The sequence below is a fragment of the Mesoplodon bidens genome, assembly GCF_964165515.1.
Source record: "Mesoplodon bidens genome assembly, chromosome: 9".
Taxonomy (NCBI): domain Eukaryota; kingdom Metazoa; phylum Chordata; class Mammalia; order Artiodactyla; family Ziphiidae; genus Mesoplodon; species Mesoplodon bidens.
In genome coordinates this window covers 53,904,854-53,931,255 of record NC_138166.1, presented here as the reverse complement: position 1 = coordinate 53,931,255, position 26,402 = coordinate 53,904,854, and the positions used below count along the sequence as shown (strand labels likewise).

The 26,402-nt window shown below is 37.3% G+C and overlaps 1 protein-coding gene across 1 annotated transcript in view; it reads left to right on the top strand.

Annotated features, from left to right (window-relative positions):
* Positions 1 to 1,224: 1,224 nt before the first annotated feature.
* ZNF804B (zinc finger protein 804B) overlaps positions 1,225 to 26,402 on the top strand; it is a gene marked incomplete at its 3' end in the record, with an annotated part of 469,887 nt that continues 444,709 nt past the window's right edge. Inside the window, exon 1 of the mRNA XM_081244759.1 lies at positions 1,225 to 1,535. Within this exon, the coding sequence (XP_081100885.1) occupies positions 1,428 to 1,535 (108 nt within the window). The 5' untranslated portion in view covers positions 1,225 to 1,427. The remainder of the gene's footprint in view (positions 1,536 to 26,402) is intronic.

The following is a 26,402-nucleotide window of genomic DNA, read 5'->3' as shown; positions in this document are numbered from 1 at the left end:
TCCCAGCACAGACCAGGTGAGGGGGGTGAGAGAGGTTACACCCAACCCTGTAAGGTCAGCTGTGAGGGCTTTCTTCTCCTTTCAGAGCACATTTCTGCACGTCTTTACTTCTCAGTGCAGCTCACTCCCTGGTGGCTTTATTTGCAGTAAATGACATAAAGTCCATTAAAAACGACACTTCTGAAGGGTGACTGTTGGGGGTTGTGAAGACACAAATGTCCTATATAGACCAAAAATATCTGCCTCTTTAAGGAAACAAAGACTTGTAAGCGAATGTTTATAACTCTGGAGATAGATGATAAAAGGATAGAGAGATGATAGGAAAAAAGAAAGGCACAAGTATACATGTTTCATCTTATTCCTTATGCAAGTTTTCTATCTAAAACTTGCTTCCTCCTCCATCCACTACCCACTCTAGCGCGTCTCATCTGTCTGCCCTGTTTGGGGCTGCACAGCACACCTTTACAGCCCGCTGGGGAGCTGTTGTTTCCGCTTGCGGCGCCGTCAGCCGGAGTACGGCAGAAATGCTGAAGGCGAGCCAGGAGTGACGGTAAAGAGAAGGCTCTCTTCCCGCGCACCTCCTCCACCGCGCCCTCCCGTCATCCCGACCGCCGCAGCACAGTGCAAAGTTGGCCCAGAGACCGGGTGGAGGGACCAGGGGGCCAGGGCGGCTGATGGCTGGATGCTGGGGCTTCGCGTCCCGCAGCCCCGAGAGCTTCCAGCCGCCGCCGCCGCAGCTGTCACCTCCACGCCGAGCCACGGGCGTGCCCCCTCGCCTCCCCGGTGGCTCCGAGCCGTCGCGCTAACAGCTCTCACTCACAAGTCGCCGCGTCCCCAGTTCTCAGCTCTCAGCCCAGCCTGCCCCGTCGCCTCCCCCGCCCCCCTCCCCGCCACTGCAGCGGGGGGCAGCGATCTGGCGCTCCGAGGACCCCCAGCCACTCTCCCCGCACAGGCTGCTGCTGCTGATTCGCGGCGCCGCAGGGCCGCGGACGCCCGGGCCAGACGCTGGGCGCCCGCGCCTGAGCATCCCCTGCGCGCGCACTGGGTGAGAAGGCGGGGGCGGGAGGGAAAGAGAGGAGGAGTTGCTGATTCCCTAGCGGACCCAGGAAGTTGTCCTTAAAATTATATATATCGCCGTCCGCGGCTGAGCAGCCACCTGGCCAGAGCAGCATGTGGACTGGCTCGCCGGGTCACCTAAGTGCTCTGTGGCTGCCGCTGCCGCCGCCGTCAGAGCAGCTGCTGCCGGCAGCAGGAGCCCGGCGCTGGGCGAGGAGCGGGGACGCGCGGCTGCAGCGTCCCCTGCTTACTGCTGGCCGCTTCTTCTCCGGAGGTGGCAGTCACTGTTGCTGCTGAAAAACCGGCCCGCATTTCCACGGCTGGTCGCCTGGTGAGGAGTTGAGACTCTACACCTCCCGCCCGGAACCCACATGGCTTGTTACCTGGTCATCAGTTCGAGACATCTCAGCAATGGGCACTACCGGGGCATTAAAGGAGTCTTCAGAGGGCCCCTCTGCAAGAACGGATCTCCCTCTCTGGTAACCTGCGCGCACACACACACACACACACACACGTTCAAAATCAACATAAACAGAAAGAGATATTGTCCCGGCACAATGAGGGGGTGATGGATAAGCTACCTTGCCCATAGGTATATTGTATATGTTTAGACAGTTTATTGACAGACTGTTACACAGCGAGGGGTGTGTATTTACATGTGTATTTTCAACACAAGTCATTAGCATCTATAGTGCTAGGTATGCAAATACTTACTGAATGCAGTTAAGTGCAGGCTTGTGAAGGTAGCTCCTGCGTGCTGTGTCAAGTTATGAATCTGCTGATTTGGTCAGTATAAAAAGTTTGAGTGGCACTTTATAACCATACTTCATGAAGTCATCAGTTGGGATTAGTTTAATAATGCTGCATTTACTTTATAAGAAAATAAACTCTAAACATTTTGCATCAGGGTCCGGGCAAAAGGAAAAGTGTTGGATCCCGACATGATGAAATCTAATGCTTCACTATGTAGGTTCTTCAGGGAAAGCCGAAGAATTATTTGTGAAAATATGAATTAGACAGTTTTTTGTACTATATACAGATGTATTCATGTGCAAATTTGAGTGACTGCTATTTAACTTAGTAAACTATTCAATTTAGTTTACTATTTGATTTAAGTATGTTTGTTAAATGATTTTGACCGGAATCTAGGACTTCAATATATTGTCAGTTCATCCCTTAGTACATACTATAAATCATTTTTTTTAAAGGATTCAAATGTGTTTCAAGAAAAAAAAGTCATGATTTATTTTTTAAAGTTTTGGATTTTTAGTAAGTGACTAAGGGTCTAAACTTAAAGAACGATTTTTCTAGTGTAAGGTGAAAACTAGTACTTTAAGTTCTGTATGATATAAAGAGGGAAAATTGAAGTTGTCTGATTTTTATTTATTCATTTTTCGGTTCTTTCCATCATGGTTTAATGTTTCACTAGCATGAATTATTCAAAACTGCAATATATTATAAAAACCTGTGATTAAGGGCTATATGTGATTTGCATGAAAAATCTGAAATCAGAAAGTGCAGGTACCCAGAGATATCACTAGGACTCCTAACTGTGACAAACTATTGCCTCACATGCTTTCATGCATTGTACAAAGTAGGTCATTGCAAACCCCCTGCAACTATTTAGTATTGAATCAAAAGTGTAAGATGGAATATACTGTTTGTATTGGCATTTACAGTTAAATTCACAGGGTTAGAAGCGTCTTGAAGGGTTTTAGATGCATAAAGCCCACATTCAATCTTTCTGAGCAGCTGGTCTGAATCGTTCCTATTTTTAAAGATTCTCAGGATCAGAATTTCCGCAGTCTCAGCAAACCACCTTAATGTTTAACAACCCATGCTGTCAGAATCTTCCTTAGAGCAGTCTTAAATTCTTCAAATTTTTCTTTAAGCTCATTTCATCTTGAAACCCTAGAATGTTCCATCTTTCTCATAGATATTTTTCCACCCTTTGATAAGCTCTGTGGCTGTCTTCCCAAACCCTCTCTGGTTGTGGAAATCTGAATTGGGTAGTGTGTTACAGGGTATGTGCCTTAATCATTCACAGTGTAAAGGGAGAATTACTTCATAGTCCTTACATTGTTTAGTTCCATTTAAGTTAGTTAGAATGTGGTGTTAATCTTCCAAAATCTATAGGGTTTGCAGAGGGAATTTCTGTCACAAGGTCAAAAAGTGTCCTGCCTCCCTCCCACCCTATACCCCTGCCACCCCATTATGTTCCTTCATCTCCCAGGAGCCTGAGGACCCCATAGGGACTGGACATATGAATGTGGATGTAAGAAGACAACCCATAACCCACATGGCCCTGCTGGCTGACCAGACCTCACACCCACAGGACGCTATTCTTATTCATTATCGGGCTGGTTTTCACTAAAATACAGATTCGTTTACTTTTACCTAGCTTCCACACTTTGATTCACTGTGCTGTTCTCTCCAATGTTTACACATTTCACTGTACTTAAATTACATTTGCATCATTTAAAAATATCTGAATTAGTCTGTGTAGGTATTTCCTAAACCTGATTTATTTTGTCTTCTTTTACATTTTGCTATGGAATTCGAATGACTATTTCAAGGTTTCAAAAGTTTCTCACATGAGATGAGCAGTATGTGAAAATTGATGTTCATTCATTCTCTGTCACGGGCAGGTTGTTAAGTCAGAAATGCATTCACATTGCATAACATTTAGTCTTTCTCCCTAAATTGAAATAGGTCACTATCTTCTGGACCATAGACCCTTGAGAATTTAAGTAATAGTTCACTGGTCCAGATGAGTTTATATCTGCCTTCTTCATTAATGTGTTGCAAAGCATAAAACTGAAAGCTGGTTATACATCATTTTTTTTTAATATTCAGAAATACACCCCCCCCAAGTTACTTTCAGGTTAACATAAGTTTATTGATTTTTTTTATCAGTACAAATATTAAACTCACAGATCCATAGTATACAGTCATTTATTTTTTATTAAAACAAATAGCTACTCTGACAGTAATTTTTTTCCAAACTTAGTTCCCAGAATGGTCTCAGATTGACCTCTATGTCAATGACTTAGTTATTTCCAGTCACTGAAACTCAGTTTATCTGGGATTATGGATTGGGGTATGACTTATTGAGTTAACTCATTTTCACTAAGTTCTACAATGATTTCAACTTTGGTTCTTACTTTTTCAATCTGAGTGTTCTGCCTATTTTAATCCATACTTTTCTGCTTTAGTAGAGCTGTTTAAAAGTAGCGCATAACACAATTATTGAATAAGACTATTTTGTAACTTTGTTATAGAATGGAGAAAAACCACACTTCCTTTTTCCTATAATGAGTTTCTTCTTTGGTAGTTCTGATATAAATACACCTGGGTAATATGAATTTAACATGTCAGTGTCTTATAGATATAATTCTTCAGTTATATATTTAAAGCAGTTGTATAATTTGTCATGTTCAAATCACGTCTGTAGAATCTGAACACGTGATATTAAACTAACAGTAAAAAAGGGAATGATTATATTTATATACACTTTTATTTCAAAGGATTTCATTTAGAAAACATTGAATCATTATATGGAACTCTTGTAGTAAATACTCAATGGGATACTTGAGAAATAAATAAAGCATTTTTTTCCCAAGCAGTTTTCACAGATCAGTAAACTGAAAATCCTAGAGTGAAATGCAGTTCCTATCTTCAAAGTGAAAACATGCAAATGTCTTATCTGTTGCATCTCTCTTCTTTTTGGTGACTTAGTATGAAAAAAATAGCTTATTGCTTTTCATCCTAATTAGGATGTGAATAATTGATTTGAGATAGTTTATGTTACTTTAAATCCAGGGATAGATTAAAGAAAATTGACAGAGTATTGCATAGTGCTTATTGGTAAGTCTTCAATTTTAGAAAGTAAATTTATACCCTCCCACATTTTAGGATATTTATCCCCCACCATATTCCAAATCTATAATATGAATGAATGATGACTTTAAAAATCATACACACATGTGCGCGTATTTACACATAGATAGAGATGTAGATACACACATTGTTACCAGTGCTCAAGTATAGGAAGTTACCTATATATTACGTTATAATCTTTACTGTCAGATATTTTAAAGGTAAAACTTTCTTACAATCCAGGAACTTAAAAGTTCTTCTACCGCCATGTTTGAATTCAATTAAACAAGTAATATCCTCTTGTAGTGTCAAAAATATATTTGAATAGATTCTTAGTTATCTTAAGTAATGTAAAACATCATCTCAAATTTAGAGACAAGTGTGGTTTGTTACAGTTTATTTAATCTGTGTGTGGTCAATATTAAGACTATCATTCAGGATATGTAGTGATTAAATGTTAATGATAATCATAGTTTTTTATTTTGTCTGTGGTACACAGTTAGCTTATTAGAGTGATACTTCTTAAGATGTGCTTATTCCTGGGAACACTATAGATAGACACCAGGAATATCTGTTTCTGGGAATGTCTGTTGTCTTCCTCTGAAGTATTTGATGTGAAGGAAATTCTTGGGATTTTCATCTCAGCAACAGATCACGGTCCTTGGATGTTGTTGTTTACTTGTTATTTTGTTTTGTTTAGTGATCTTATTCTAAGTTATATATCTGACTGAATTACCTAATTGAAGGAGGTGGCATACAAACAAGCATTTTAAATGGACTAAAAAATTCTATAAAGTTCTCTTTTAAAAATTATCAGTGTATATGTATAACTGAAAGAAGTTCTAGAAAAGGTTAATTACCTTGAGGATGCATCTATTCAGAGAATCCCTTATGAGGAAATGAGTGCAGTTACAACCTTGCTCTTTTTTCTAATGCCTATAATAATTTCATGTATTTCCCTTATGCTTAATAAGTACATGTTAAACACATCCAAAAATGCTATCAAACCGATGCACTTTTCATGTACCAAATATGATTATGAAGATATGCTGTCCCGTAGAGAAGTCATCTGCCTCCTCTTCTTTAATTCATGAATACATATACTGCCTTTTATGTTTAAACTTTCAGATGTTTTCAGTAAAGAAGACTCAGTTACAATTCTTACAGTGCATGTTTTCTTTATGTCAAGTATTGTATTAAGCAGTCTTCTGTCCTCTAGTTGCCTTTTCAACCCATTTCTCCTCTCCCCCAACTAACTGATTTCGGAAACTTGTAGTTGGCATTATGCTTTCTGAAATAAGTCTCAACTTTCTAGGACTTAATTTATGTTTACGTAACTTCAGAAGGTTTTCATGATAAGAAGAGTCCAGTAAGTATTTGAGTGCTATAATGTGTGACTTTATTAGCTCATACTACATTTATTTCACAATTAAAATTTGATGGGTCAGTCTCTTGATTTGTTTCTTTTAGACTTAACAATTAAGATAAACTCTATTTTAGGTTTTTGCCCTATATTTTGGAAACAAAAAAAACGTATTTTCATCATGTGTAGGCTAAACGGGGATGGTATTTAGCATAGAACTTAATCATTTGTAGTTTTTAAAAAAAAACTTAGCCTTAGTTGCAGCTGTGAAATCTTTGTTATATAATGTATATGCACTAAGATACATACTTTCCATGTGTTAAATAATAGGGTTTGAGATGTCAGTAGGATTAAGGCTGTACGGGGAGCAAAGATCAAGAAGAGTAATATATATTTTGAATAACTTTATGAAGTGCATTGCAGTATGAATTTGGTTTGTCAAAATACACATTGGCAGAATAATCCTTTAGTACATATGTACATATTTTGTAGAAAATAATTTGAATCAAAATTGAAATAAAAATGCTACTTTGTTTGAAAATGTCTTTTGGTTTTAACAAATATAGTGTTCCAGGTAATTCCTATAAAATGATGGGTGGCAGCCTTTTGTAGACAGATTTTGTAAATCAGGCTTACTTAGTGGATAAGGTCTAGAGAGAGAAATTAAATATTTGATATGTTCTCATGAAGTGTAGAGTTATGATGATAATAGGAATATATAAATCACCGAGTTCCAGAGTCTCTCTTGCATTGGAAATACTTATTGGACATGAAAAGAAACTGTGGAAAGATGAATTACATCATAGTTAGACAGCATTCTCAGTTGTAACTAAGACATTGTTAGCTTATTGAAGACAAAAAATGCAAAGGAATATTATACAGTATTTAAAATGGAAAGGGATTTTTAAAATATTCACTAATGATCCTACTTTTCCTGAAATGGACCCCTGATAACATGCATGGAACTAAATGCTTCCTTCATTCAAATTTGATACCTAAAATTTAAATGTTAACTTCTAAAAAACTGATAGTGTAGTTTTCCTTCACATGTAAAGAAAGCTATATAGCTAACTATATTTCCTTTCTTCTTTGGCTGTTGGGAAACCCAGAGACAAATGTGTGCTTCACAAGTGATGGGGATTGACGTTGGCCTTCAAAGCAGCATGATGTCCTCACCCCTACTCATCTCCTATTCCCAGTCTAGCTCTTATTTTAATTTTATTTTCCATGACTTTCATTCTTTTAAATTTATATTTATTGTTTTAATGTATAAAGTTTATTTTAGATGACTTAGGTCTGTTGTGAAAGCAAGCAGGCTATAAATAAATAATAAAGTATAGACCCTCCAACTATAGGGATGCCCCTTAGGAGTTTAGACTGGACAGTCTTGAGCGTGATTCCTGGAGAGTATTCATTTTGTTCATTTGTAGCAAGTATAATTAGGGCTGCCAATTTTTTGCTTTGAGAATTGGCAGATTCCTTTTGGCAAGTTTGCTTTCACTTTCATGTGGGTGTAAGAGGCAGAATATAGTTTATCTTGAAACGCGTACTGCCAACTTATTTTGTTTTGTTTTTCTAAACAATCTTTTCCCTTCCCATTATTCTTCTTGCCCTTGATCCTTATTCCTTTCATTAGCATGGTTACCGTTTTCTTCCAGCATCTTTTTTGGTTCCTGTATAAATGCTGGCATATACTTCAAACTCCAGAGGCACAGGCCCCTGCAAATGGTGAGAAACACCCCGTTCTGTCTGCTGCCCCACCCAAGCATGCAGGTTCCTTCTCTGTCCACCATCCACACATAACATTCATCTGTAGCTCAGAATTGAAAGCTTCCCCCGTATCTCCATTCAGAACCCACCTCCTACCAGTATTCTTCCCCTGCCCTCTTTCCCACAGCTATTACACAGCACTTCATTTGTCTCATGTTACCTCCCAGCGACAGAAAAATACCGTCAATTTCCCCCCACATGTGTCCTTTTCAGATCTCCATTTTGCTATGAATAATTATATTCCCTAACATTTTCCTTGGCAAGCAGAGGTGATATGCATTTCCTCTTTGTGAATGATATAAATACCATATTCTAAAGAGAAGATAACTATTGAACGCCTTATTGAATGATGGAGGGGATGGAGGAGGCTCATTGAAATCTGACCCTCCCCGTTGATTTGCTTCATCTAAATGTGAAGTCAAGAGACAAAGAGATGTCCATACTACGTATTTTCTTATTATCTGAACATGTTCATAGTCCTTGGGTTGTATCTAAGAGTCTTCATGATCTAGCCCCCACCTACCTCTTCAGCTTTAACTCTTTTCTCCCACCTGATCCTATGGTCCAGCCATACTGAGCTACTCAAAGCTCTTGACTATGATGGGTGTTTATAGACCTTTATGTCATTGCCCATGCTGTTCTGTCTGCTACAAATCCTCTTTTTGCCATCATTTTTTGGGACATATATATTCTTTCAGCCTTAATTAAAGAGTTGGGTCCTCATATGAGTCTACACGAAGTTCCCTTATCTCGTGGGTCAAGTGCTTCTTTTTCAGGCTCTAGTCACATCCATTGCTTGCCTTGATAATCACTGAATTGTGTTTGTTTATTGGTCTCCATTTCGCCATGAGATGTGAGATCCTTGGGGTCGTGTTTGCCATTGTCCTTATATCCCCAGAGCTAAGCACAGCTTCTGGTTTATTATTGATTTCAATAGAAAACAAAAGGATTTCAATAGAAATTTAACTGGTATAAATATGTTCCCTTTGGTTCTGCTGGTAGCTCCAAGAAGAAAACTTTTCCTTAGAGAATTTTTTTCCCAAGTAGTTAGTCAGAATGTTTTAGAATGCATACTGTTCTACTGGATTAAGTGGCCACTGTTTTCATGGTGATCCTTCTTACTTTCAATTCTACCAAGATCCTTTGGTCAGTTGCCTCAAGTGTAATTTAATACTTCCTATTATTCCCAATTGCAGAGTGCTTTATTCCATGTAACCGTTTCTGAACATCTTTTGTTAAAAGCCACAAGAGGCTGAAGATTGGCTATATGTAAATGGATGAAATTCATACCTGAGTTAGTCGAGCCATATTTTTCATTGGCATATATTTAATAGCTTCTGTGAAACGAATTACAAGTTAGGAACTTTACCATTCCCTTCCTATTTAGGAGTGTGTCGTAAGGAGGAAAAATAGTGGTTCACACACCATTTCTCCCTTTCTCACTCTCATTTTTCTTTCTTTTGAAAAAGAGACAATAATTTCCTGATCACTGGCCACTGTAACCCTTGAGAAAGCACCATCCTGGAGCAGCTACAGGGTGGTTATGGCATAATTGCCAACCCTCTCCAACTTATCAGTCACACACTTTCCAGCAAGGTTTTGCTAGTACTTTTTTTGTCTTGGATTAGTCAGGATATGGTCACTGTTCACAAAAGAAGCTTGAACTTCTTCTGAACAATGCATTTTAGGTAAAATATCCAGCCATCTCCAGTGGACATACAGCAAGATAGTAATAGTCTCCAGAGTGGAGAGAATCAGGTCTTTTGTATCGTCAGTTTCTTTTGCTACAGTTGTTAACAAATATTTGGCTTCTTTGTCTTATTTAGTGGATATAAACATTGGAAGGAATCTTAGCAATCTGGTTTAGCCTCCCCCTGTATATATTTTAATATAGCACTGTGATAGCAGAATAATGACTTCCCCAAAATGTCCACATTATAATCCTCAACACCCTTGACTCTGTTAACTTACATAGCAAAAGGGACTGTACAGATGTGACTAAATTAAGACATTGAGAAGGTTTTCCTGGATTATGCAGGTGAGCTCAGTGGAATCACAAGGGCCTTTATAAGAGGGAGGCAGAAGTGTCAGAGCCAGAGAGAGAGCTTTGAGATGCTATGCTGCTGGCTTTTGAAGATAAAGGAAGGGGCCACAAGCCAAGGAATGCTCTTGACCTCTTGAAGCTAGAAAAGGCAAGTAAATTGATTTTCCCATAGAGCCTCCAGGAAAATCACAGCCGTGCTAACACCTTGACTTTAGCTTAGTAAGACTTCTGACTTAATGGACTATAAGATAATAAATTTGTTGTCTTTTAAGCCAGAAAATTTGTGGTAATTTGTTAGAGAAGCCATAGGAAGCGAACACAACTACTCTTAATATGGGTGAACATTTCCAGTGATAGGGGACCTCTCTGCTCACCAACGTGATTGATCCTCTAGTGAGACTAATATAATTAATGCTATGTCTCCTCTGCCCTCCCCAAATGTCTCTGCCTCCTTCCATTTACTCACTGGTCCTCAATGTGCCCTTTGGAAGCAAGAGGATAGATCTACAACCTCTTCAGTGTTAACATCCTTTCAACTATTCAGAGAGAGTTGGTGAATTTTCATTAAAGGACTGAAAAATTTGTGAGAACTAACCTTCCTCCATGTACATCACTTGCTTTATTTTCTTATATATTAATTGAACTTTGTACAACTCAAAATGCTTGATTACACTTTTTAATGTGATAGATGTTTTGAAATACAATATACTGATGTTTCTTATATTCTTGAAAGGTGGTAAACTCAATAAAATATTTTCATATATTTAGACAAATATCATCCACACTTTCAAATCATGTCTACTTTTTCCAGATAGTTCCCTTTTACACTGTATACATCATTTATACAGAAGATAAACTTAAGAACACAAAACCAGATCATTTTAAAGGCACATTTTAATGCTACCTTTCTTAGTTTGTTTAGTCTTTGATTTAGATATCTGAAAATTTCCTAGGGGGCAAAAAAAATTAGTTATAAATAAAAAGTGTTGGGATGAGTTGAAATAATAATTATAATTTCATGAAATCTTCACCATTTCCTATTCTAGACATAGTGGTATCTAAATGGAAAGTTATTTTTTAACTTTTGTACTGAAGAATAATATAATATATAAATTGTCACAAATCATAAGTGTACAGCTTTTTAATGCCTCAGATGTAGTATAGAATATTACAAGTTCCTGGTAGCCCCAGGTGTGCCCCTTACCAAGCACCACCCAACCCAAAGGCAACTATTGTGCTAACACCAGATTATAAACTCCCTTATTTTTTAAAAAAATCATATTAAAAAGAGATGTAGTAAAAAACATATGTACTTGCAGCTCAACTGACAGCAAGGCCCTCTTTTTGGGTGGGGATAGGTAACTAGACAATGTTTCATCTGCTTACTGTCCTACTTCACTTTGACTGACCACAGCTAACTTAACTAGTTGAAACAAATGAACAAAAGAAGATAATTACATTTATGTCCCTTTTACTTTCCTGTTCATAACGATGATATACTTTTTCTTTATGATCTAGTGTTCTTGAATCAGGCTTCTTATTACTTGACTTCAGTAAATCCATAGTCAGCTAAAATTGGATCATTTTTGTTTTTCACAGCATGTAATAAAATCTGAATTTCTTGTAATTATTTTCCCTGTTGTAAGATCACCATTTCTTTTGTAACTTTAAATAAGAATGCTTTATAAATATATAATTATATCCAAAAGAAAGAATACTGATTTGTTAAGTATGAATGGATTTATGCTAATACAACACAGGGATTATATCCAAGGTGACATTTGTGAAGTATTTCATTATCTTTCCCTTAATAGTACATGTTGAAATTCAAAGATCTGACCATCATGTGGATTTCAATATATCTTGAGAGTCGTTAGGAAAGGCTCTGTTGAGTTTTCTTTATTTGAGGGGAGATGTGAATTACGTATTTAGTGGCAAAATAGTAAATGATTAAAAGAAAGAAACCTCTAGCTTGGAATTCTCATAAAAAATGAAAGTTATGTGCAAATGATGTGTAAACTTTATTACAAAAGTTGTTATAATTTCACACGCATGCACAAGGGTATAATACAAGTTTGTGTTACTATGGAAACAGGATTATTGTCAAGGAGATTATAGATAAAACCCAAACAATGCTTATATTAATCAATCCTAAATTAAATGAATTTAAATATGTTTAAAGAACTGATCGTGTATTTTCTTTTTTTTTTTTTTTTTTGCGGTATGCGGGCTTCTCACTATTGTGGCCTCTCCCGTTGCGGAGCACAGGCTCCGGACGCGCAGGCCCAGCAGCCATGGCTCACGAGCCCAGCCGCTCCGCGGCATGTGGGATCCTCTCGGACCGGGGCACGAACCCATGTCCCCTGCATCGGCAGGCGGTCTCTCAACCACTGCGCCATCAGGGAAGCCCTGATCGTGTATTTTCAATCAAATGTAATGCTCATCTTCCAATATCCATATGCTGCATGAGTTCAAGAGTTCTGCATGATGTTGCTGGAAGAAGTTTTAGTGACAATCACTGATGATTTGCTTTCTTATCATTAGAGAAGGAAGATTTGTGAAATTACATTATAAAGGAAAAGTAATAAACTGCAATAAATTTTCCTTTATGTGTTCCTTCCAACAGTGTCACTTTGCTGTAAATTAAAAAAAAAAATCACACTCAGTTCCGTCCTCTATGATCATCAGAATAGACTCCACCCCTGAAAGTGATAGAGAAAATCAGTTTTCCACAAAGAATAGAATAGGTGAGAAAACATAACTGGAGAAAAATTACAATTGGCATAAACATATTCATAGGGAGTGGTCTTACGTGGACTTATATAGTATATAAGCATCACTTAATCTGCAGATCCTAGAATTAGATCCAGTAGACAGTAACTGGAATACAACTTCTGATCTACTTGTGTGACAAAAATTTGGGAACATAAAGTTCTAAATTCTTCATTAAGTCATGAATATAAGGCTAGCTCTAAGATTCAGTTTCTGACTGTGGTGAGCACTGGGTGTGATGAAGTATGGGAGGACCTTCAACCTCACAATTTCTTACCAGTCTGGAAACAAGTCACTAATGTTTGACGAGTGGTTTTCATGTTGCTGTTGTTGTTGTTTTATTTTTCCATGTATTCTTTGTTCAAAGGAAATCTTAGGAGCCAGGCAAAATAGATGGAACCTTTGGCTAAAGGTGGGGGAGAGAAGCTCTTGGATAGTGAAAGCCTCCTGCTTTTCCTCTGTATCTGGGCAAGGATGCTGGGCAGGGAAGACACATCTGGGCATAAGCCCTGGAGCTTTATGATTTGAATACTACTTAGATGGACCATGAAGGGTAAGTATCCGCTGTTTCTAAAACATAATTAAAATGCATATATCTTATGCAGAGTAACTCAATTAACTATTTGACACATTGCCAGTTAATTCCATCACTAGACATTGATTAGATATTACTGTCGCTCTAAGTTTGCAGTTTTTATAAGAAACATTAAGGTGACTTTGGGATTTCAGAACACCTTCATGAATAAGCTCGAGGAAGCTAAAGTTTTTTCCTGAGCTGAGTCCCTGAGGAGACTTTAAATAGAGTCGATGGGAAATAGCCTCTACACTGGACTTAAAGAATCACAATGCCCTGGGTGGGGCCTGGATGTGCAGTTTAAATAAGCAGCCCATGAGTTTGTTGTACACATCAACATTGTAGAATTATTGAACCAGTGTGAACTTACCAATACTCCTTGGATTTACTTGGATTTAGAACTTCAGAGGCCAGAGCTGAGGAAGGTTTTATGACTTGCTCACTCTCCTTTCTTCACTGGTAATTCCTATGGGAATCCCCTGTGATGCTTGCTTGGAGTTCAGACACCTCTGAAATGCCCAGTTCACAATGGTAGTAACAGGTAGGGAGCACTCATTCTACATCAGACATACTGTGCCCAAGCAAGCCTTTCACACATTGTCTCATTTAATTCTTAAAACAATCTTAAGATGGAGGCACTATTCCATCTGCTGCTGAGGGGCAGAGAGCTGTGGTTGGACCCAGGACCTTCAGAAGCCAAAGCTCAGGTGTGAAACCACTTGACTGAGAATTGATTATTCTCTCTCTATGCCCCCATGACAATTTTCATTTTCATTTATTACAGCAGAATGGCATTTTAATTGTTGACTCACATACTTGTTTCTCTTTCATTGAGTCTCCTGGCAGTAGGACCTGTCTCTTCTTTATCCAGGTAAATGACAGCACCTGGATGCCACAGAGTCTGGGGCTTAGTAGGCATTCAGTGAAACTCTATCTCCTTGGTCATTCTTTTACACATTCATTCAATCTTAGTTGATTAGAATGGGTCAAAATGAAAATATTAACTGAAAAGTAAAATTCGAGTATCTACACATATGGCAAATTTAAATAAAAATTTGACAAAATATTCATTTGTACAGCAATGTGAGGTATAATTAACAAATGTTCAGATTTTAGTAAGTAACTAATGGTGCAAACTCTTGTTATTGGCAATTACACAAAACTATAAAGCAATTTCCAGGAACCCAAAGACACTAATAATGCATAATAATTAAAAAGTGAGGCACTTTTCTGAAATTTTATCTCACATAAATTGCAAATAACATTATAATTTTTCAAGGTGAAAACCCCAAATTACCTCTGTCCATAGGAGAAAATTAAAATGTGTATATTGCTTCCATTATTATTATGTACTTTTTCTTACTTTGTCATATACTAATTTTGCTCATAGGTGTGAATATTAACCATCAATTTATGTATGTCAGGTGACAAGGCACAGTGGGGTTATTACTTTTTTCCTTCGGGTACATATGATCAAGCAACCAATTTTTTGTTAGAAACATATAATGGAAACAAAAACCCATAAAACCAACATAAGTCCATCTTCATCTTGTTAGAATTTGAGCTCTTTAAAATAATAATAAAAAAGTTCCTTCATAAATATATTAAGCCACCTAATTACAATGGTGGGTGATTTTTTACATGTTCACATTATTATTGAAGAATATAAATTGGGTATTCACAACACACATTAATAAAAGTTAATTAACTGATCAGGGTCCAATTGTCAGAGTTGGTATTTGAACATTTATCAAAGGGTAGCTCAGATTCTTCCCGTGGATATTAAGAGCAGCAGCAAAAGCCTGCTGGAGCACTTACTCTGTGCTTACCCTGCTAGGAGATTTTCTAGAATATCTCTAGACCCGGATCCTTGCTGTGGAAGCATTATGTATCAACAACTTGACTAATTGACCCAACGTTCTTGAGGTCTCCCAAAGCTGTTGGTCAGAATTCAAACCATCTCATGCCCTTGTCACAAAGCTTACTGTCATAACTGCATTATGGAAACGGCAAACTTGCAGAGCACACTCTGAACTCTGATGAACTCAACAAACACTTATTGAGTTGCTGGTTATTTTCATGTGTGTTTTATCTCATTGAATATTTGGGTGCTCATTCAATTTATAGGTGAGCAAACAGAGGCCCAGAGAGGTTAAATAACTTTCTCCAGGTCACAGTCAGCCAGCAGAACATAGGAGATTTGAACATGAATCTTCTAATGTGAAACTGAGAACTGTTTGCACTGTGTGAGTAGGTTGCTTTGACAAATATTTGTCAGGCTGCTAAGGAATTATTTGCTTCAAGAGGGAAAAAGATACCCACCCCTGCCAAACCACTTTAACTGACTTAAGCAAAAGAGAAGAAATGATTGGAAGGATTCAGGTGTAGAAAATGCCACCGGGCCTCAGCCAGGGCTGGGACATGGAATCAGGAGCTGAAGTGATTCTATCTCTCCACTATTCCCAGGCAACTCATGTCTGCTTCTTACTTCAGCTTCATCATTTCCTGCCTTATATATGGGCTTTCTCTGCTGCCTATAGATAGTACTAATCCAGGCTGTATGCTGTGTGTGTGCATGTAATAGAGCAGAAGGAGAGAGATTAGGAGGAAGGGAGGGTGACAGGGTCACACAGTTGTGACCCACATGCAGAGCTTCTCAGATGGGAGTCAGAGTAAGGGTGAGGGAGGACATAACTGGTAGAGAAATGATCTGCATTATTTATACAAAGCCTTTCTTGTACTACACTGTTAAGCTTTGATAGTTAAATCCCTGGTTCTCGCACTTGATTGGGAGCAGTTTTATGAATCTTAATTGGTTTCTCTAGTTTGGGTTTATATATATGTGTATATATATATACATACAGTGATCTCTCTTGTCATCTATCTACCTATCTATCTACCCATGTCTGTAATTATATTCCAAAAATGCACATAATTCTATTTATGCAAGCATTTTATTCCTATTAATCAACTGAGAGTCAGCTTCATTAAAGAGATATTTTGATGTCTCTTAAAAATACAAAAGGGAAAACATTGTCTTATTGTCACTCATAAACTAATTACTTGTGCTTGTACAACTGTCATTTGGTTAATATTAGCAAGAAGAACCAGGTAGTGCCAGAGATAAGAAATGGCACTTCTGTTAGTAGAACGTGCCGACCTTAGGCTGTGGGTTGCCATCTCCTCTGATGTAATAAAATACTCTGAGTAAACATCTTTAGCAACAGACATGGGTGAGAATTATCCTCCAAAGCAGTTTTTATGGACAAGAGAACTCTTGAGGAAAACATCACACTCTTTTTAACTTAATATTGTATGAAAGCCCTAAACTTTCACTTTCTAAAATTTTCTGCTACTTAAACAAGAAGGTCAAAAGTGAAACCGTCTAACCTATAATTACCTTCCTCTGTATGTGGTGAAAGGAATACAGGAACTGCTGAAATTATCCCTTTATAAAAATCATCTTTCTAAAAAAAAGTAAATATTGAGTACATTCTTGGATGATGTCCTGGTTTTTAACCAGGACGTTGGATGTTTTTTAAACATCCAAGGTAAGAACTTCCTTTGTTTCTTACAAATCATCACTGAGCTGTTCACTCTTCAAAATTCAACTCAGTAATCATGTGGCTAATAGGTCAAACTTTAAAAAACTTCATGTTGTTTGTGCTTTGTAAGACCATAGAAAGTAATATTTAGTAATTTGTGGATTGGGAGGAATATTCTGTACCAAGAATAAGGCAGTAGGGTTGTAGTCTTGATTTCACCAGAAGGAATAAGATAGGTGTGGACAATGTCTAGTTCTTACTTTATTATCCATCAGTGCTGTGCTTTGTTAAGTCCCTACTTGCTCATTTTCCTTACTGAGGGACTAGGCTGGAACAGACAATATCTAAAGCTCCTTCTAGTTCTAGTATTCATGTGCTTTCTTTTTTTTTTTTAATTTAAGAAAAATTTTTTGGGTTTTCTCTGATTTTTTAAAATTGAAGTATAGTTGATGTACAATGTTATGTTAGTTTCAAGTGTACATCAAAGTAATTCAGTTATACACATATATATTTATTCATATTCTTTTTCCTTATAGGTTATTATAAATTATTGAGTATAGTTCCCTGTGCTATACAGTAGGTCCTTGTTGGTTATCTATTTTATATATAGTAGTCATGTTCTTTCTTAACCTATAGTGTATTAAAGAGATAATAGTCATACTTCTTAATAAGCAGTAAATTTTTTTGGTGGGGCGGGTAACGCCGTATGGCTTGTGCGATCTCAGCTCCCAGACCAGGGATTGAACCCAGGCCACAGCAGTGAAAACCCAGAATCCTAACCACTAGGCAACCAGGGAACTCTCAACAAACAGTAAATTTTTAAAAGAGGTGCTGATCATTGTTGAAGGTGGGTGATGGGTATATGGGTTTGTTTTACTATTCTCTTTACTTTTGTGAGGAAACTTTTTAGAGAGACAGAGAAAGAGGACCATAGCTGTAGAAATTGGTAGCAATAATGAGGAAGTGCTGCAAGGAGTAGATGAAACATCTGCATCCTAAAAATCATGGTATGTTAGTTTATTTTCATGAGTCACCTGAACATGAAAGGTGATAGAAGCAATAGGATGTAGTTGGAAGCAGAAATAGAGAAATTGGAAAACCTTGCAAGTCCCCTTGAGTCATTTCCATTGAAATGCTTTATCATTTTGTTGTGAATGCCATATGAGGTATACTTAGAGTCAAGTTTAATGAATATACATTACAGAGATAAATGGTTCATGAATTCTCCATCATTTTGGATTATGCATTATTGCTCTTTAAAATCATTAGTTTGGAAAATTGAAATTTGATTGTGATTTGCAACTTCCTAGCATGCCCTGACTGGACAAAAAAGGAAGCAATTTGGAAAAGGGCCAGATTTCAGAGCAAAATTTACAGATGCAAAGTGCTTGATCCATAAAGTAGATAAAACACATAATCTGCAATCAACTGTAAAGTTTGACAGTGGAAATTGTTGTTGAACCCAAGTTCATGTGCCCAACTCACAGTGAGGCCAAACAAGCTGAAATGTCTGATTTGGAGCAAAGTTTATTAGTCAAGGAGGTTCCAATCTGGAAGATGGGAGACCTAGACTCATCTCAAATCCATCTTGCTGGCTGGCCAGGGTTTAAGATTTTTAAAGGAAAAAGGGGAAAAGTGGTCTCTGTGATCCCAGATTTCAGATAAGATCTCAGCTGCAGACTTTTTGGTGCAACCTTATGACTTCCTTTGTCCTCAGGGGTCATGATTATTCTATATGTTCCTAGTCTGGTCTGGTGATTCTTTAACTTTCCTCTAGGAGAGAGCAGAAACAGTAGATGAGGCATTTTATTATTAGTTTAGGGCCTTTGTAATGGTTCAGGAGTTTCAGTTCTCAGTTGACCCTTCCTGTGTTATCAATTTTTAAGTCTGCTTGCGGCCAGTTGGTTGAAGCCACAGGACGTTATCTTAACAGTTTGGGGTCATAAATCAAGGTATTGGCTCAAGCTAACATCATGGAAAAGATTATGTTGGGCTTGCTTTTCTTTTGTTTCTGCATTCCCTCACTTAACTGTTTGAATCAGCTCTTTGGAACTCAGGGAAGGTCTATGAGACTAAAGCCTTTTTCTATAAACAAAAAGGCGTATGTACCTGGGAGTGTCTCTTAGGGTCCTGCTTGGTTTCAATCCCCCCTTTTCTTTGATACTCATCAATTTTGAGGGGAACAGGTGTGGGACAAGAAAGGGAATAGGGGCTAATCATAAACTTGGCAGGGGAATTCGATTTTAGGGGGGAACTCAGTTTCAGAAATATGATAGAATAACCCAAAGTTTGAGCTGTAACATCAGAGCACACACATATTCTAAAGTCACTTTCTGGGCTTCCCTGGTGGTGCAGTGGTTAAGAATCTGCCTGCCAACGCAGGGGTTACAAGTTTGAGCCCTGGTCCGGGAAGATCCCACATGCCGCGGAGCAACTAAGCCCGTGCGCCAAAACTACTGAGCCTGCGCTCTAGAGCCCGTGCTGCACAGCAAGAGACGCCACTGCATCTAGAGAAAGCCCACATGCAATAACGAAGACCCAACGCAGCCAAAAATAAATAAGTAAATAAAAAAGTACTTCAGCCAAAAAAAAAAGTATTAAAAAAAGTACTTTAGCAGTAGTTAAAAAAAATAAAGTCACTTTCTGTGCATCTAGGTTTCTTCTAGAGATTAATGCAATTATTTATGTAACCCAGATGTTTATTGAGCAAACTTTCTTTTCCAGAACTTTACAAATAGTCACTTGAGGACCTTTACGGTACAAGACCATCCATACCTTTGCCATTTGAAACTGGGTAGAGCTCTTTTCCCCTTGGGCCATGATTGGATATTTAATCCCACATAAAAGGACAGATTCCTTCCTTGAAACCAAAATAAACCAGTGATCTTCCTTTTAATAAAAATTTTAGTCTTAAAAGGGAATTTTACATGCCCCAGTTGACCCTGCAAATTCACTAACAACTCAGCACCCAAGCTTTTAGAAATGTTGTGTGTACTTGGTCTATTTTCTCACCCAACACTCACTCCTCAGCCTGCTGCATCCTGCTTTTGTCTCCACTGCACTATGTAAGTTGCTCCAAGTCATCAAAGACCTCCTTGTCATAAAATACACTTTTTAGTCCTTTTCTGACTTGACTTTGAGACAGCAGTTGATGCTGATGAGTACTTTCTTCTTTAGCAAATGTTCTTTTCCATGACACTACCCTCTTCTTTGGTCTGCTTCTGGGCAATTTAAATAATGACATCTTAGAATTCTTTGTGGGTCCATGTTCTTCTGCCCTTTGCATTCCTGGGGTTTTGAAGTAGGCTCTCTTCCCTTCCACTCCGTATACTTGTGCCAGGTGATAGCATTACTCTTGAATGCTATCATTGTCTAGGGTGATTTTCAAGTCACCATCTCTATGCCAGACCCGTCTTCTGAGCTTCAGGGCAATATATCTACTTCTCTTATTGAGAGTTTAATATTGATGTTTCTCATAAACCTCAAATTCCACACGTTCAATATGGAAAACTTCATCTCACTCCCTGTGTAACTCCAGCCTGCTGTTCTTCCAGTATGGTTGTCTCAGGGCACAACACCACTGCCTGCCAATTGTTCTGTCCTTGACCCTTTTCTCTTCTTTACACTTTCTGCTTTCAGTCAAACACCAAGATATCTGAACTATCTCTTGATTTTTGCCATCTCTTCTATTCTTGTTGCCATGATTTTTGCACAGACTTCCTATCATCTCTTTCCCTGATTACTGTAATAGCCTCTGAAATAGCGTACCTATCCTGTCTAGTTACCTAGTTCTCTTTCAATCTCTTCTCTCAGTTCAAAATGGTCCTTCTATGATGCATGTCTAGTCAGGGCACTTTTCTGATGAAAACACATCTGTGTCCTGTTTCACTTGAGAAGTCATGGTACTTATGTAACTTTAAGTGTCTGCATAATCTGGTCCCATGCCTAACTACTATCCAGTCTCATCTCTTATGATTTCCCTTTGTATTTCAGGTCCTGCCTTATTGAAATTCTTTCTGTTCTTCTAGCGCAGTACGGCTCTTCTTGCCTTTAGGTTTTAGAACACCCCCTGCTAGGGTGTATATATATATATACATGTATATATATATATATATGTATATATATATATATAATAAATATACATATATGTATATATATGTGTATATATGTGTGTGTATGTTTGTGTGTGTATATATATATATATATATATATATATATATATATATATATATATATATATATATATATATATATATATATATATATATATGTCTCCTCTGCCAGGAACACTCCCCTCCTACTCCTTGCTTTTTATTTGGCTCACCTCTATTTAACTTTTAGAAATCCTTGTGTCTTTCTCCCCTCAGAGGCTTCCCCTAATCCTCTAAACTAGGTAAAGTTAGGAAACCATTGTAATTTGTATATCCACAATGATGACAATTATCATAATTGTTTCATTTTCTTTTATGTGTCTGGGGTAGAGGGAGACAGAGACTGCATACTCTCCAAGGTAGAAATGATGTTTATTTGCACCCCTGAGCCCCCATGCCTGACAAAGTGCCTGACACAGTTTTTCAGTTCATACTTGCTGAATGACAAAATGCAGAGAGAGAGCATAAAATTCGATATATGAGAAAAGGAAGAGGCAAGTCATTTCAGTATAATGCCAAAGGACAGCTTTTCACCTAAATTTTTATTGCAAATGGAATAAATGATGTACCAATGGATTTGGAAGGGGGCCCTATGGAACCGTTTATATGTTTATGGCTTACCTGGCTCCTAACACATGACTGTACCTATAGAATTCAATCAATAATTATTGAATTAAATGTTTTGAATGACTTTTATTTGACTAAGGGAAGGAATTAAGCTTAATAAGTGCTGTTGATTTTATTTTTGGCTCCACTGAATACAGATATAAGATTCAGGGGAGCTGTGGTGGTGAATATTAGACTCAGGGTAATGTTTGGGATAATTTCTCCTTGAGCTTATTTTTTTTTAATTTATCAAACTGCTTTCTTTCACTTTTCTCTCCTAGAAGTTACTTACTTATATGGGAAAATATATATTAGTACTTAGCCATTTCAACAAAGTATGAGATTTAATATAATGCATATGCTCTAAAGCTCATCTAAAGATATTGATAATCGAAATATCAAACAAAGATTGTTCCAATCTGATGTAGCTATAATATGTCAGTAATTAAAAGGACAATATTTTCCTATAAACTCCATACTCCTTGTATATTGTCTACCTCAGGAATGGTACCATCTTGTTGAAAAAGCTAGAAAACTAATATATTTGACAATTTTCTCTCTCTCATAACCCATGTTCCTTTACCTCCTGATTACGTCTCAGATTGGTCACCTAGATCTATTTCTGCCGTCGTTAATCTAGTTCAAGCTATTATCATCTCCTGCCAGAAGACTTGTGACAACTTACTAAGGAACCTATCTGCACCAACGTGTCCCCTGCCAGCCCATTCTCAACTCAGCAGCCAAACCAATCTGATTATGCTGTGCTTAAAATCTTCAGTGCCTTCTCATCAGTCTTATAGAGAAGTGCCCCCCCTTCACTGTTTCTTCTGACACAGTGCTACCAAACTTGATATTTAGATGTCATGATCTTGTATATCAATTCCTGGCTTTTCAGTTTCCCATCCGTCTTTTCACTGAAATGGATGCAACCAAGATAGTTTTTTTTAAAGGAAAATGTTGGTATTTCCTTACAAATACTCTCCAATAGGGTAGATTAGTCATCCATTCAGACATTAGGCTTCACAATTTTAATAAAAAATACCTAATCCTACCCTCTGACTGCCTGACTATGAGTTTACATAGTCTTTCCTTTTGGCCACGTTTTTGCTAAGTTCAAGGGCTCATGGGCTTCTTTTATGATGCTTGTAGATTCTACGATGTAGATGAGCAGAGACCCCCAAAGGAATAAATCATTTGTTCAAGGGCACATAATGAGAGTACGTAACAAAGGTCAGTCATCTTGCTTCAATGTTCTTTTCACTTTTTTCATTTAGATTTTGGCTGGAATAGGGTATGTGTTCAAGAATTGTCACTGTGTAGGATAGAAAATGAAGAATCAAAGAATTAAAATGTTACAAGGTGTGAAGTTTTTATCTATGGTAAAATACACCTTCTTGTCGAGTACTCTAATATTTTTGCTTTCCAAAGGCAAAGTAGCCTATAAACTGGGAAGAGAGGGAGGAGAAAGGTGAGACTTGAGTCAGAGAGATCCCTGAGAGGAGGAGATCATTACATTAGTGTGCATTTTGGTAAAATGTAAATATGTTCAGTACTCAGACATTTGTTTCTTCCTTCATAAATCAAGGCTTTATATTTAATGCATTGTTTTAAAAATAGTGTCCTTAAAAATGGCTTAGTATTTTAAAAGCAGATCAGAAATGTGAACTACATAATTAAAATGGAATCAAATTTACACTTTTATAACCTAAGCAAATATAGAAAATAAATGTTAGTCTTATCAAGCATATATCTCAAAGAACAGATAACTATGGCTAGTGAAACAAGGACTTAAAGAACATAAAAAGAAAGCACCTTTAAATATGGAATAAAGGTTGTATACCTTATAAGTAGCTTATTCAGAAAGAGTATTTTTAATCCAGTGAATTGGGAATGAGCTCCTGTACTTGGTTCAGTGAGTACTATTATATAAATGCAAAAGTTCGACTAAATCACTCCCAGAATATATTCTTGGTATCCTTCCAAATTTGGGTGGAAGAAATTATTACGTGGGTAGAACTGAAGATTTCAGAGAAGGGGCAACCATTATATTTTGACTTGCTATTTTAGAGAGCTTCAGAGACAATGGCCAAACCCTGATCAGTCAGATATGAATACTTTAATGCATTGAAATTTCACAACCATTTTGAAAAAGTAAAATTAACCATATGGAGAAATTCTTGCAGCTATTTTAAATAACTCGTTTTAAAAAAGGCACTAAAGATACAAATACCAAAAAATTCCCATGGTAATTGCTTACAAGTTGCTGGGAAATTAGTACAAAAATAAACAGCAGCAATAAGACAGAAGACTTGCTAGATTGTGGTTGAGGACCATGTACGATGAGAACAGAAAAGGGTACCTTAAGTTTGCCAGGCTTCACAGAGGAAATAAGGTTTGATCGGTAAGGAGAATCTTTTTTTTTCCTATCACAGTAGCTTTATTTATTTATTTATTTAAACATCTTTATTGGAGTATAACTGTTTTACACAATAGTGTGTTAGTTTCTGCTTTATAACAAAGTGAATCAGCTATACATATACATATATCTCCATATCTTCTCCCTCTTGCGTCTCCCTCCCACCCTCCCTATCCCACCCCTCTAGGTGGTCACAAAGCACCGAGCTGATCTACCTGTGCTATCTGGCTGCTTTGAACTAGCTATCTATTTTATTTATTTATTTATTTATTTATTTTTAAATTTATTGGAGTATAGTTGATTTACAATGTTGTGTTAGTTTCAGGTGTACAGCAAAGTGAATCAGTTATAGATATACATCTATCCAACATTTTTGGCAAATTAAAAAAAATGATAATATTAGGAGAAATTGGGGGCTTCCTCCTTTTTCTTTTTCTTTTTTTTTAACTTTTGAAGAAGAATATTCTTTTATTTTCTCTTCTTGTGCCAATGCTCTTCTCTCTTTTTTTAATTTAATTTTTAAATTTTATTTAATTTATTTTTTTAAACAGCAGGTTTTAATTAGTCATCAATTTTATACACATCAGTGTATACATGTCAATCCCAATTGCCCAATTCATCACACCACCACCCCCACTCCCCCACTGCTTTCCCGCTTGGTGTCCATACGTTTGTTATCTACATCTGTGTCTCAGTTTCTGCCCTGCAAACCGGTTCATCTGTACCATTTTTCTAGGTTCCATATATATGCGTTAATATACGATATTTGTTTTTCTCCTTCTAACTTACTTCACTCTGTATGACAGTCTCCAGATCCATCCACGTATGTACCACATCTTCTTTACCCATTCATCTGTCAGTGGGCATTTAGGTTGCTTCCATGACCTGGCTATTATAAATACTGCTGCAATGAACATTGGAGTGCATGTGTCTTTTTGAATTATGGTTTTCTCTGGGTAGATGCCCAGTAGTGGGATTGCTGGATCATATGGTAATTCTATTTTTAGTTTTTTAAGGAGCCTCCATACTGTTCTCCATAGTGGCTGTATCAATTTACATTCTCACCAACAGTGCAAGAAGGTTCCCTTTTCTCCACACCCTCTCCAGCATTTATTGTTTGTAGATTTTCTGATGATGCCCATTCTAACTAGTGTAAGTTGATACCTCATTGTAGTTTTGATTTTCATTTCTCTAATAATTAGCGATGTTGAGCAGCTTTTCATGTGCTTCTTGACCATCTGTATGTCTTCTTTGGAGAAATGTCTATTTAGGTCTTCTGCCCATTTTTGGATTGGATTGTTTCTTTTTTTAATATTGAGCTGCATGAGCTCTTTATATATTTTGGAGATTAATCCTTTGTCCGTGGATTTGTTTGCAAATATTTTCTCCCATTCTGGAGGTTGTCTTTTTGTCTTGTTTATGGTTTCCTTTGCTGCGCAAAGGCTTTGAAGTTTCATTGGTTCCCATTTGTTTATTTTTGTTTTTATTTCCATTACTCTAGGAGGTGGATCAAAACAGATGTTGCTGTGATTTATGTCAAAGAGTGTTCTTCCTATGTTTTCCTCTAAGAGTTTTATAGTGTCTGGTCTTACATTTAGGACTTTAATTCATTTTGAGTTTATTTTTGTGTATGGTGTTAGGGAGTGTTCTAATTTCATTCTTTTACATGTAGCTGTCCAGTTTTCCCAGAACCACTTACTGAGGAGACTGTCTTTTCTCCATTGTATATCCTTGCCTCCTTTGTCATAGTTTAGTTGACCATAGGTGCGTGGGTTTATCTCTGAGCTTTCTATCTTGCATTGATCTATATTTCTGTTTTTGTGCCAGTACCATAGTGTCTTGATTACTGTAGCTTTGTAGTATAGTCTGAAGTCAGGGAGTCTGACTCCTCCAGCTCCGTTTCTTTTGATTCCTCCAGCTCCGTTTCTTTCCCTCAAGACTGCTTTGGCTATCTGGGGTCTTTTGTGTCTCCATACAAATTTTTAGATTTTTTGTTCTAGTTCCTTAAAAAATGTCACTGGTAATATGATAGGGATTGCATTGAATCTGTAGATTGCTTTGGGTAGTATAGTCATCTGTTGGTATCATCTTTAATTTCTTTCATCAGTGTCTTATCGTTTTCTGCATACATGTCTTTTGTCTCCCTAGGTAAGTTTATTCCTAGGTATTTTATTCTTTTGTTGCAATGGTAATGGGAGTGTTTCCTTAATTTCTCTTTGGGATTTT